The 13,716-nt window shown below is 33.2% G+C and overlaps 2 protein-coding genes across 2 annotated transcripts; both read left to right on the top strand.

Annotated features, from left to right (window-relative positions):
* The first annotated feature begins 558 nt into the window (after positions 1–558).
* On the top strand, positions 559–7,013 carry LOC111482756 (nucleobase-ascorbate transporter 4). Its single transcript, XM_023128689.1, has 14 exons — positions 559–877; positions 1,459–1,556; positions 1,648–1,824; positions 1,946–2,046; positions 2,141–2,216; positions 2,383–2,442; positions 2,567–2,751; positions 3,470–3,566; positions 3,692–3,778; positions 3,864–3,922; positions 4,483–4,574; positions 4,762–4,839; positions 6,383–6,543; positions 6,665–7,013. The coding sequence occupies exons 1-14, from the start codon at positions 766–768 to the stop codon at positions 6,881–6,883; spliced, it is 1,602 nt and encodes a 533-aa protein (XP_022984457.1). The 5' UTR covers positions 559–765; the 3' UTR covers positions 6,884–7,013.
* Positions 7,014–7,782: 769 nt separating this feature from the next.
* On the top strand, positions 7,783–9,742 carry LOC111488456 (cyclin-D2-2-like). The gene is made up of 5 exons (XM_023136199.1): positions 7,783–8,157; positions 8,236–8,322; positions 8,424–8,757; positions 8,895–9,013; positions 9,388–9,742. Exons 1-5 carry the CDS (start codon positions 7,987–7,989, stop codon positions 9,646–9,648), a joined length of 972 nt encoding a protein of 323 aa, XP_022991967.1. The 5' UTR covers positions 7,783–7,986; the 3' UTR covers positions 9,649–9,742.
* The last annotated feature ends 3,974 nt before the right edge of the window (positions 9,743–13,716 follow it).

Genomic DNA, 13,716 nt, shown 5'->3' with positions numbered 1-13,716 from the left:
TCATTTTTATGTTACATTAATTTTATTTTATTAACCTTTTCAACTTTTTCTTTAACTATTTTTTTTTTTTTAATTTAAAGGGCCATTCTGGAATAAATATAAGGTTTAAGGGCAAAATTTTCGCGGTATAATTATATATATATATATATATATATATTAATTATAACCTAAAATATATTTTAGTTTTATGTATTTTAAGTTATAATTTTGTGTATTTTTTTTATCTAATTTGTTATAATAATTTGTAATTTGAAATAGATAAAATTATGTGAGACAATATTTATTGACCTAATAAAAAAAAAATTGAGTAAAAATATATCATATAGGAATTAAAATTTTAATTCACGTTATAAATTTTCAAAAAAAATTGATATAAATTTATAAATTTTTATACATGATAAATAAATTTTTAACACCTGAGATTAAATTAATTTTTTAAAATATTAAAAATTAAAGAGATATATTTAGTTAATATTTATTTTTTAAAAGTGATTAAAAAATCCAAAAATTAATTAAAAAAAAAAAAAAATGAGAAGAGAGCCAAGGCCGCCGTCAGTTTCATGCATAGACTCTGTTGTCGTCAGTGCCATCTTTTCCAGGAAGCTGAAATCTGTACCAACAGAAACCCAACAAAAAGGAAGAAAATAAGATCAACCATTCTCAAACCAACTCTCCTTCTCCATTTCTCTCAATCTTCCACATTCTGCCATTCAAATTCCCCTCAGCATTCTACCATTGAAACAGAGCAAACACAGAGAAGGAGAAATGGTCGCCGGTGGTGCCGGAGGAGCCCAGAAAGTGGATGAGTTTCAGCCTCATCCAATCAGAGAGCAACTTCCCGGCATCGATTTCTGCATTTCCAGTTCTCCCACATGGCGTATTTTATTCCCTTCCCCTCTCTCTGTTCTGCTCTGTGTTTATTCACAGTTTAAGTTCTAGTTCATCGCTTCCTCTTTATCCTTCTTTTTGTGATTGTGCTTCATTTCTCCCATTAATGATTTACATCCATAGGTTACTTTGATATGAACAATCTACTGTACATTCATCACTGTTCTAATTCCGTTCTAGACTTCTAGCATTGTTTATTTGGTAACTGTGCTGTTTGCCTACCGAGAAGCGTTACGATTAGGAAATGTTGAGGAAGGATTTTGTCGATTGCGACAGCCTTTTTTCTTAATTTGTTTGTAGCGAAGAATAAGTAGGAGATGAACAAACAGGTGCATAAATTTTTCGATATCGATTAGAGTGTCGCAATCTAGTTTCATAAAAGTGAAGTAGCTTGATCGATGGCCGGAATACTACGGTTTCTGTATTTTCTTGTATTCCAAGCAATGGGGATTCATTTTTCCCTTCTAATTCTTCTCTGTTTTGCTTCATTTCACCTCGATTGTTCATGTAAATCGATTAAAAATTACTTAAAACGAGAAGGGGAATTGACATAATTACCAAAAATTGTAGCCGAAGTCATACTTCTGGGATTTCAACACTACTTATTGATGCTCGGAACTACTGTTGCAATCTCCACTATAATCGTTCCTTTGATGGGAGGTGGAAATGTAAGAACATTTTCTCAGAAAACTTTTCGGTTTTCCCGAATCATTTCTCCTTCATTTTCTCTTCAACCAAACAGTTTTCTCATATGAATAGGTGGAGAAGGCCGAAATGATAAACACTTTGTTGTTTGTTGCTGGAATTAATACATTATTACAAACCTGGTTTGGAACCCGGTTGCCTGTGGTGATTGGTGGGTCGTATGCCTTCATCATTCCAGCTATCTCCATAGCTTTGTCTCGAAGATTCAATTTCTACATTGATCCTCATCAGGTCTGGCTAATGTGTTGAGTGCGCCCAATTTGTTTTTAAGACATAATCTAGCCTTGTGTTGCTTTTCTTTCATTGTTATTTTCAATTGTGCCTTATTTTTCCTCCTTCCCGCTTCCTTTAGAGGTTCAAAGAATCAATGAAGGCTTTACAAGGAGCATTGATAGTTGCATCTTTCCTGCCAATGATACTTGGCTTTTTGGGGTTTTGGAGGATTGTTGCTAGGTAAGATACTGAGTTGAAGGCTTGGCAATGAATTAATATGCTATTTGAGTAAGGATTTCTAATAAACAGTATGTTTGAATGGTGTGTTATGCAGGTTTCTCAGCCCTTTATCTGCAGTTCCTCTTGTAACTCTCACTGGACTTGGCCTCTTTGCACTGGGTTTCCCTCAAGTAAGAAGATTTTTCATTGAACCAAAGTAAAATGTTAATTATAAGAACTACATAAATGCAACAAAGTCAAAATGAACTAAAATCCGTCGGGACATCTCAAACAATCTGAATTGAATTTACCTTGTAAAGAACAAGAGTTTTATCTGAATTCATTTGATGGTTGCAGCTTGCCAATTGCGTTGAAATTGGACTTCCAGAATTGATCATAGTGGTTATATTATCTCAGGTGCGTAGTTTAACTGTTCCTTGGACTTGCTAGTTTTCAGTTAAACAAAGTTCATATTTCTTAATACTCAACCATGATGCATTACAAGTCAGATTACCTAATATATATAGCCAATATACTGCAGTATATTCCACCCCTGATGCAAGGCAGACGAGCCATATTTGATCGATTTGCAGTTATTTTCTCCATTGCAATTGTTTGGGCATATGCTGAGATATTGACTGCAGCTGGTGCATATAAAAATAGATCTCCCAGTACTCAATTCAGTTGCCGCACTGACCGTTCTGGGCTAATCCGTGCTGCCTCCTGGTATGCTTTTCTTTACCTACTGAAATCTGAAGTGTTATAATTGATAATGACCGAGGCTTTTGGCTGGAGAACTCTGAAGAACAAAATGAGTTCTCCTTTATCAGGCATTGAGACTTAAGAATGTAAGAAATTTCACGTGAATTATGATTTCTGAACCCTTTTCTTGACAATGCTGGTTTTAGCCAAAAGATATAGAAGTGCATTTAACAGCTTCAGCTGTCATTTTTTCTCATTGGAATGCTGTTAGGATAAAATTAGAGGTATTTTAAGGTACACTAGTAATTAGATAGGAAAGTTATTGTGGGGATTTGTTATTAGTAGAATGAGTGACTGGATGAAGGGATTAAGAACTGAAGAAGGAGACTATCTTAGCCGTGAGATAGGCCTCACCTAAGGTGGGTGCACGGAAGGGTGAAGGAAAAATTCCAAATGGTTCCTATCTGCTCCACGGCTTCTGTGAATTCCAAATTCGCTCCTAAAAAGTGGATTCTTGAGTGTGAACAATTTCATCAATACTAAACTATTTTGAAAAGATTAGTTTTGTACAACCCTCTTCATTGAACATCAAATCTTGCATGTCGTTTGTGAAATTATTTTAACAAGTACTGTGTGATTTGAATCAAAGGTTCTGTTAGGCCAGAGTCTTGTTGATTATTTTTGTGTTTCAGTGCCTCTAGAATCTTGTCTCTTACCTTGAACAATACTCATTTAACTACAGGATAAAGGTTCCTTATCCATTTCAATGGGGGCGTCCTAGTTTTGATGCTGGAGATATATTTTCAATGATGGCTTCTGCCCTTGTTGCTCTCATTGAGGTCAATTTATTTCTTACACGTCTCTTTGTTTCTCGACCAGCTTTGTCTTGATGATGAATTTTCCTCATGGCCCAACGAGATTAAGAACAAGCTACCCTATTGATATCATCTCTTTCTGCTGTTAGTCTACAGGAACATTCATTGCAGCTGCAAGATATGGGAGTGCCACACATATACCGCCATCTGTTCTAAGCCGTGGAGTTGGTTGGCTGGTAGTTTAGCAATCCTCCAATATTTGTATTTATTTTCCTTTTTCTTGCACATCTTCTGATAGAACAAACACTGTCTGATCCTTAGGGGGTAGGGACTTTGCTGGATGGATTATTTGGCACTGGCGTTGGCTCCACTGCATCTGTGTAAGAACAAACCTTATTAAGCATTTTTGGACAATCCTTGAAAAAGAACCCTTCTCTATTGCTCAATATAATGTCTAAAGAAATCCCTTTGCTCTTAAGGTAGTGAATAGTGTATACTCTGATCAACTTTCATTAAGATAATGCAAGAATACAAGTGAGCAATATAAGAAAAGATAGATAGAGACTGGAGATGTGAGATCCCACGTCGGTTCTTTATGAGTATGTCGAAACTTCTCTCTAGCAGATACGTTTTAAAAACCTTGTGGGAAAACCTGAAAAGAAAATATCTGCTAGTGGTGGACTTGGGTTGTTACCGGAGAAAAATAGACGCCTATACGGAGGAAACTGACTAGAAAACTTAGAAGGGGATAAAAAATGGCTATAACTCTTTAGAATAATAATAAGTACTGCCCTTTTCACAGTTGTGTTGGGATATCACTGGAATCTGATTCTATGGGAATTTCAAATGGCTAACAAATTTCAATTTCTATGTTCAAATGGCCATCAACTACTTTACATGTTGAATGCTTGGATGTTCTTATTAGAATCCATCTCTACAGTGAAAATGCAGGTCTTTTGGGTTTGACCCGAGTCGGAAGCCGAAGAGCTGTTCAAATTTCTGCTGGGTTTATGCTGTTCTTCTCTGTGCTAGGTAATCTTGGACAAAGCCTTTTAACTTACGAATACATGACATGTTTACTGCCTCCACAACTATACAATTATGCTTCGCAATATCTTAAACTACCAATGAAATGATTGTTCAACTTGGCCTTTGATATTACTTTTATAATTTTACTTAACCAATAGTTTTTTAAGTTCATCTTATCCAATGATAACAGGCAAATTTGGTGCTGTCCTTGCTTCTGTACCCTTACCAATAATGGCAGCCTTGTACTGTGTCCTCTTTGCCTATGTTGGTAAGTTTCTTCGTATTGTAAAATCTTCAATGCTCTGTGATCAATCCTGTTCAGTAAAACCCAAAAGAATCAAAATGTAAAAATAGTCGACTGGCAGCTAAAGATTCGTAAAGATAGTGAATTTTGTCTTCTATTTACTTTTCTGTTCATAAAAACCATCTTTATTCCTTTCCTTTCCTTTCCACCTTTTTGTTAGCTTTCCACACTTAGAAAACCTTGAGAACTGCTTTAATTTAGATAACCTTCTAAAAGATTATTAGAAAGTATTTCACAGAATCAAGAAACTAATGTTAACACCCGAAACATTTGAATTCTTAATCAAATTCTAGAAACAAAAACGAAGAACGATGGCCTATAAAGAACATGAATTAATGATAGGGTGGTTGTCAGACGTAACCATAATTAATATCGAATTCGAAATCATCTTATTATATGATACTCAAATTCTAATCATGAAACCATTTATAGCCACCTGCTACAAACCATGAACCACCCTATACTTAGGACTACTGAAATAGGATGGTTAGTATTAACTTTATACTGTACACTGCTCTTATCTGTAACAGTTAGGCTATAAATTCTCAGCTGCTTTTAACTTAACCACCAACAACTTAAGAGTGTGAGCCACCAAAAAAGTAACAAATAATTGCTTGAGCTTTATCATCTTTATTCTAGCTATCATAACTTTTAGTAAACAGCTCTTCAGCCTCAACCTTAGCCTCCTAAACCGAATCGGACCTGGCCACGAATTAACTTTGAGTGAAATACTACTACTAACAAGACAACCAAACAGAAAAACAAGAGACAAATTAAGAATGTGAACCCATTTTCAATAACATGTCTATAAGATCCCACGTCGGTTGGAGAGGGGAACAAAGCACTCTTTATAAAGGTGTGGAAACCTCTCTCTAGAATACGTATTTTAAAACCTCGAGGAGAAGCCCGAAAAGGAAGGCCAAAGAGGACAATATTTGCTAGCGGTGGGCTTGGGCTGTTACAAATGGCATCAGAGCCAGACGCCGGGCAGTGTGCCAGCAAGGACAATGGATCCCAACATGGTGGATTGTGAAATCCCACATCAGTTGAAGAGGGGAACGAAGTATTCCTTATAATGATGTGGAAACCTCTCCCAAGTAGATGCATTTTAAAACCTTGAGAGAAAGTCTGGAAAGGAAGGTCTAAAGAGGACAATATTTGTTAACGGTAGACTTGGACGGTTACAATCTCTATCCTAAATGACGACCCCAAAAGAAAGGAACTTTTCTCTTTCGACCTGCTAAGGAGTGCTTAAGCTTTTTGTTCATGCATCACTTTTTGCCGCTTGATTTGAAGTTTGATTCTTCTATGAACATTTACAACTTGTTATGCAAAAATATTATGGCCCTATAATCTTACACAGGACCTTACCCCATGAATGCTATAAGTGAATGTTGTCAGTGTGGTGGGGACAAAATGTTAGATTAGCATTGTCAGTTACAATTCATCTCATCTTTCAGAGAATTAAACTCTATGCTTTTATTGTGATATCTCATTGGACAAACAGCTTCTGCTGGTCTTGGTTTACTTCAATTCTGCAACCTCAACAGCTTTCGGTCAAAATTCGTACTCGGATTCTCTCTGTTCTTGGGCCTCTCTGTGCCCCAGTACTTCAATGAGTATCATTTCATTTCTGGGCATGGTCCTGTTCATACTAAAGCCAGATGGGTGAGCTCTTAAATTTAATTACACAAAGAAACAAACACTATTGTTAATGCTGGCCGTTTAGCAGATGACTATACTAGCTGAATTCTTACATGAATACTGTCTAAATGCTTTGTCATTGCAGTTCAACAACATTATGCAAGTGATATTCTCCTCACCAGCCACAGTGGCTGCAGTGGTTGCTTTCTTCTTGGACACCACACTGATGAGGAACCATAGCTCAACTCGTCGAGACAGCGGGCGCCATTGGTGGGAGAAGTTTTGGTCGTTCAACGTCGATACGAGAAGCGAAGAGTTCTACTCTCTTCCATGGAACCTCAGCAGGTTCTTCCCCTCATTCTAACTTCATAATCCTAAGGAAAAAGGAGAGGAAATGTTTGACATTGTTTTGAGTTAAAATGCTTGTTCTTTCCTGACAGATAAGATGTTGAAGTATATATATATATGAACACAGAACTGTGATTTGCTTGCTATGTGACTGCCTTTATGCTTTAAAAATGTTTATAAATTTTTTATTTTATGTTTAATATGTTTATTAACTTTTAAGCTTGGGTTTAATAACGAATTTAAAAATTGTAAAAAATAATTAATTTATTAGATATTAATATTATTTAGAGCTACTATTTTGTAAAGAAAGAAAATGAGAGAAAAACTAATAAATATAAGAAATTAAAAAAAAGCAGGTTTTAAAAGTACTTTAATAAACTTAAGCTACACTCAAAGCTATATACAACTTCTTTTACATCTATTTTAATTCAATTTTATTCCAATATTCAAAAAGAAAATAAAAAATAATAAGTGTGGTCAAGAACATATAATCATAAAAAAATGGAAATTAAATGTGATTTTTTAATTAAAAAATTATACTTTCATCAATAATGGAAATTCCATATTTATTATATTATTAATTTATTTATTTTGTATCTTAATAAATTTACTCAAATTATTTATCACTTTTTTTATTCTTTTAAATTGAAATAAAAACCCAACCTCAAAATTAAATAATAATAATAATAAAGTAATTAAACATTCTATTTTGAAATTAAAATGAATTAAATAAAGTGAAAAAAAAAGAGGAGTTATCCAGTGTGGAGGTGGATTATAAACCCATTAAGAAACTAACCAATAATGAATTGACAACTCAGCTACAGTAATCTACTTGATCCTTGCCAAACGCGCCCCCACAAATACTCTCACTGTCTCACTCGCTCGCTCACTCAGCACTTCATTTTAAAAAATAAAAAAATTAAAATAATAAGAGAGAGAAAGAGACCCAAACACTCTCTCTCTCACTGAGTGCAGATTATTGACTATGTTCCATCTAAACCCATAAAGCTATGGCCTTCCCTCCCAACAATCTCACCGCCACTCCCCATCGCCGTTTCACCTTCCTCCTCCTTTCCAATGCCGTCGCCGTTTCTTTTCCGGTGACCTTTCTTCTCTTCAATGTCTCTCTCTCCTCGTCATTCTGCCGCTTCTTCCTCCGATGACTCTGCCATTTTCAGCCTTCTTCAGTCGGAACTCGACCACATGCCTCGCCGTGACTACGTTCTCCGGTGTCGTGACCGGTCCATCGACGTCACCGCTCGCCATGACTCCATCAACTGGATCTTGAAGGTTTACTGCTAATCGTTACTCCATGAGCGTTCTTCGCATTGTTGTTCTTGTTTTTTAAAAGCGATTAGGGTTTCGCAGGTGCACGCTCACTACAACTTCAAACCGGTCACTGCGAGTCTCTCCGTTAATTACTTCGATCGCTTCCTCTCCTCCAATTTCCTTCCGGTTAAGAATCTATTTCGATTTCCCCCTTGTTTTTGTCTCGATTGTTCAAGAATCGAATCGGAATTTTGAGGCTGATGATTTTAGGGCTTTGTTTTTTGCAGCGGCGGAATGGATGGCCGTTTCAGCTGCTATCGGTGGCGTGTTTGTCATTAGCAGCGAAAATGGAGGAGCCTCAGGTCCCATTGCTTTTGGACCTCCAAATCTTCGAGCCTCAATACGTCTTCGAGCCCAAAACGGTCCAGAGAATGGAGCTTTGGGTCATGTCTATTCTCAATTGGAGATTACGCGCCGTCACGCCTTTCGATTTCCTCCACCACTTCATCTCCGATCTTCCTTCTTCTTCCGCCGCAGACGGCGGCGATTGCGATAGTGACGGCGACGACTGCCATCTTCTCTTCTCAATTTCTTCCGATCTCATTCTTAGCACTACACGCGGTACTTACGACAAAAAAAACCTAAAACCACTCTGTTATCATATTTAATCGGTTTTCTCTTTTTCTTTTTTTGTCTTCTTCGTTCTTAGTTCGATTTATCCATTTCGTTTTTTTAAACAAAATTGGAATGATTTTCAGTGATCGATTTCTTGGGGTTCCGGCCGTCCGCCATTGCTGCCGCCGCCGTTCTCTGCGCTGCTGGTGAGCGATTGGATTCTCCAGCGGTTTGTGGCCATTTCCTTACGGCGGACAGAGTCGTAAGTACTAATTCAATGTGTTTGAAAACGAATTTCATAATTCTGTAGGGACTAGTATGCAAAAACAAAATCCTCTTTTTTCTTATTTAATAAAACATAATGTATATTATTTTTAATATTGTACGAATCTTGATCTTTGTGTGAATAATAATTTGTAAAAACATATATAAACAATTAAAACGGGACTAAATTGAAACAAACCGAAATTTATAGGGACCAAAATGAAATTAAAATCCATATTAGGGACCAAATTCGAAATTTAAGTAGTTATTTATTTTATTTTCGAAGGCGAAAAATAAAAAAAGGAGCGTTTGGCGTTTGGGGTTAAAATATTTTTGCTGTCGAAATAATTTTAAAAAATTTATTGAGGGTAGGAAATGGTGAGAAGCTGTCACCAACTAATGGAGGAGTACGTGATTGACACGTGTCCGTTAGGTCTCCGAAAACAACGGAATGAAGAAGCCGAGCAGCCGGCTCCCCCGAGTCCAGTCGGTGTGCTCGACGCGGCTGCATGCGGTAGCTGTGACACGCGCTTGGACAATCTCGGCTCTACTAGCCATGAACCCGCCGCTCCCTCAGCCGAACCTCAGACTAAACGGCTGCGATCCTCTGCGCCGGATGTACAGGAGCAGTGATAAGACCTTCGTGTCATTTGTTATAGGGAGGGTGAAAGAAAGAGAGCTTTTTTTTATTTTTATATATATATATTTATTTAATTTTAGTTTTTAACTTTTTCTTTTTCAAAATCAGTGGTCATTCTCTTTCTCTTTTTCTTTGGTCGCCATTCTCTTTGTCGTTGACCATATAAATTGAACGGTTGAGATTGCATGGATCTCCAGAAGACAAAAGTGGAAGATTTTTATTTTTATTTTTTTATTTATATCCAATAAAGTTTATAAAAAATACCTTACTTTTGTAATTTCTGTTATTCGGAGGGTAAAATGGGAAAATAATGAGGTTTCAGTCATGATGGGGAAACTCTAGAAGTCAATAATTTATGAATTATTCCATACTGTGATTTTCATTGGATTAGATTATGACGAGAGGCCCTTTTCGGAAGTGTTCTTATTTTGTATTGACGATTTTACCCTTTACTTTTCTTCGTTGGTCCACGTGGTGTGTAATTTCAATCATGTGGTTGATAATTTTTCTTCAAAAATCCATTAACATAATATTTATTTATTCTTAGTGGAGAAATTATTTGATTATGTAATAAAAAAATATATAAAACGACCTCGATTTTCCATCTCATATAATAATTTGTTGTTTGTTCTAAACTTTAAAAAAACAAAATTACCATTCTATTTAAAGAGTTTTCTTATTTTATATAATAAAATACGAGGGTAAATGAATATTTTTTACAAAGACAAATATAAAAGTACTATAATTAAAAATCCACAAAATCAAAATGCAATAATAATGAAAGTTGACAAATAAAATTAATTTAATCTCTAAATTATTTCTCAGAAAAAAAAAAAAGTATAGTTTCAAAAAATTGTCACATCAGTTAAAAGAAATGCAATAAACATATATTAATAATTAAAGCAATGAATTCAATCTATAAATAAAATTCAACTATATCTCAAATTGATAAATTTAATTTCAATGTACTTTCCAACATTTTTGTTACATTATTTCTCCAAATATCATGTCAAAATCCTCTTTTATTTATAAAAAATTAAACATTTTAGACATTAATAGGAGATTAAATTTTAAAAGCAATAATAAATAAATAAAAGGAGAGAATGACGTAGGCGTGAGGTGGAATGCCACGTAAGCGAAAAGGATGAGGGTGGAGGGGAGGGAGTGTGGGAGATAGAGAGAATGGACCAATGAGACAATGCCAGGTGTCAATAATCTGATTTGATGGGGTAAGAGGCCGGACATGTCACATCAACTTGAGGTTCTTAGAGGGAACCACTTAAAAAAATAACCTAAAACATCTCTCTCTTTCTGTTCTTCCTTCCTTTTTAGGCCAACACTTATTTATTTATTCATTTTTATTTCAATATATTTAAATTAAAAATTATAAAATATATGTTTTTAACCACAAAATTTTAATTTAACATTTAATAGACTTATATTATAATCCATGTAGATTGAGAGGTGTAAAAATTAATACTCTTTCAACTTTTAACCGTGTATTTTAAAATTTTCATTAATATCCTTAAATTTTTTAAAAAGTTCAAAAATACCCTTATTAAGTTACCATTAATATCATATTTTAAAATTACTTATGAAATTTCAAAAGTAAAATTAACTATTTTTATTTTACAGAAGAAAGGTTAAAAAAGTTATTACTAACGAAAATCCGTTACCTCATAATTTATATTATTCTTTTAAAAATAATGCAAAAAGAAATAGAGTGGTTTTTTTTAAAAAAAATAGTCCCAAATAAATCCTTAATGGTTTTTAATAAATTTTGTTTTTGGTTATATGTAGGCATCTTAGTTTATTAATTAATTAAATCACATTTTAATCATTATAGTATACTTTTAATATAGTTAATATTTTAGTTAAAAATGAATGGAGATCATCTTGTACTCCAAAATATTATCTCAACTTTATTTTTTTGTTTTTTCTAATAAATACAACCTTAGGCATATTTTTTTAATTAATGACAAATCATTAAGACAAAATGTCACGTCATATGATCGTACTAAATTAAATTTTGTTACTAATTTAAATAATAAAAATGTTCGATCACAACAAAACTTTATAATAAAATTTGAGTTGTAATTTTCTTAATAATAACTATAAAGAAACCTGACCATACTAAAAATATTAATAAAAGTTTGTTACTTTATTTTTTTTTAATAATTATTTTAGAAATAATTTGAATATATAAATAAAACAAAAGAGGAGTAAAAATAAAAATTAACCGAGGTAAATACGACTCTAAGAAAGATTTGAACCAACAAAATTTAAATTACATTATCAAAATATTTTCAAACTTTATACTAAAAATTGAAAAGAGTCAAAATTGAATTGAAAAATAAAATATTTTCTTTTGATTCATGTGAAGGGCTTGAGCTAAGGACAAAGCTGACACACTTTGAAATATATGTTACAAACCTGACTCACTCACCCACCCACCCTCTTTCTCTAATAGCACGTTTTAAAACTATGAGGTTGATATCAAACGCGTTTTAAAACTATGAGGTTGATATCAAGCATAATGAGCTAAAGTAATCAATATTTGTTACTGGTGAACTTAGGCTGTTACTAATGATATCATAGCTACACACTGGGCAGTGCTTCAACGCGAACACTAGCCTCTAAAAAAGTGGAATGTGAGATCCCATATCAGTTTGAGATAATAATAAATCATACCTTATAAGGGTGTGAAATCTCTTCCTAATAGACGCGTTTTAAAACTGTGAGTCTAACAACGATAAGTAACTGATTAAAACGGACAATATTTGCAAGCGATGATCTTGAACACAAAAAAATTAGATATATCTATTACGTGTTTGAATATGCACATGCATGAATAATATTTCCATGTGTATAATTTTTTATTTTTTTTATTTTTTTAGTTTAATAACACGTGAAGATAATAATTTGAATTTCTGACCTTTTGAGTTATACTCAAATGAATAGTTATATACATATTTATATTCATATATGATCTAATAAATTCAAACTTATGTTTGAATTCAAGGGGGATAAATTCAAATCGATCTCTTAATCGAGTATATATATTTTAATTAATTGAGCTATGTTCATATTGACATTTACTTAGTACATATTTTTTAAATAATAATAATTATGCGTTTTTATTTTCTTAACATTAAAAAAAAGGTTAGGTTTTTGGATTTCAAAAGTTAGCATATATATAAATATAATATTATTGGATTTTTTTTTTTTAATTTCAATATATATATAAAGTTGGAGAGAGAGAAAATCAAATTGAAAACACAATTATTAATAATTAAGGAAAGAACACCAACGGCGAAAGCACTCTGCTGGGCCGACACTGACACTGAGAGACGAAAGCTAGGGGAGCGAATGGGATTAGATACCCCAGTAGTCCTAGCCGTAAACGATGGATTAGAAAAGAACAAAAAACAAAATATATATGATTTTATTTAATTTTCAATGATAAATAGAAAATGCAAACTTTTCTATGACCCTATCAAAATTTCTATATATAAATTGACATTGACACCCACCTAAAGGAATGCCTAAGATGAAGCTTAAAATACCTAAGTTATTTTAAATAATATCGATACCGTATAAATATTAAAATATCGTTTTTTTTTTTTCCGATTTGAAGATTAAAATTTGTACCTCGATATTTATACGGGTGTAATTTTTAATTTTAGATATAAGTCATTTAAAAATACTTTTAAATTTTTTAGATTTAAAAAAAAAAATTATTAATATCCTCAAAATATAAAAATAACTTTAAAAAAAATCATAAATATCTTAACCATTTAACGACAAATGCTAAAATGAATTACTGAAGTTCTAATATTTATTTTTGGTACTGTGGAAATTAATAATGATTTGAAAAATAAGTCAATTGCCGACAAGTTCACATCAAAATGTCCATAATTTTGATTTATATAGAAACATTAATTTAATTTAATTTAAAAATTTAAAAAACCATATTTGACTATAAATTGGTATTATATACACGTTGGCAATTACGTGTCAGCAGCCACAATAATTAAATACAATAGATTTAGACACCCTTC

This window comes from Cucurbita maxima, unplaced genomic scaffold (genome assembly GCF_002738345.1).
Source record: "Cucurbita maxima cultivar Rimu unplaced genomic scaffold, Cmax_1.0 Cma_Scf00001, whole genome shotgun sequence".
NCBI classification, from domain to species: domain Eukaryota; kingdom Viridiplantae; phylum Streptophyta; class Magnoliopsida; order Cucurbitales; family Cucurbitaceae; genus Cucurbita; species Cucurbita maxima.
The sequence above is the reverse complement of the archived record's forward strand: the minus strand, read 5'-3'. Positions and strand labels throughout refer to the sequence as shown.

Coding starts and splice junctions, on each gene's coding strand:
- LOC111482756 (XM_023128689.1), top strand. CDS start 766: ATGGTCGCCGGTGGTGCCGGAGGAGCCCAGAAAGTGGATGAGTTTCAG. Junction 2,217..2,382: donor TTGCACTGGGTTTCCCTCAA/GTAAGAAGATTT, acceptor TGATGGTTGCAG/CTTGCCAATTGCGTTGAAAT. Junction 3,923..4,482: donor GTTGGCTCCACTGCATCTGT/GTAAGAACAAAC, acceptor CCATCTCTACAG/TGAAAATGCAGGTCTTTTGG.
- LOC111488456 (XM_023136199.1), top strand. CDS start 7,987: ATGTCTCTCTCTCCTCGTCATTCTGCCGCTTCTTCCTCCGATGACTCT. Junction 8,758..8,894: donor CATTCTTAGCACTACACGCG/GTACTTACGACA, acceptor AATGATTTTCAG/TGATCGATTTCTTGGGGTTC. Junction 9,014..9,387: donor TCCTTACGGCGGACAGAGTC/GTAAGTACTAAT, acceptor TATTGAGGGTAG/GAAATGGTGAGAAGCTGTCA.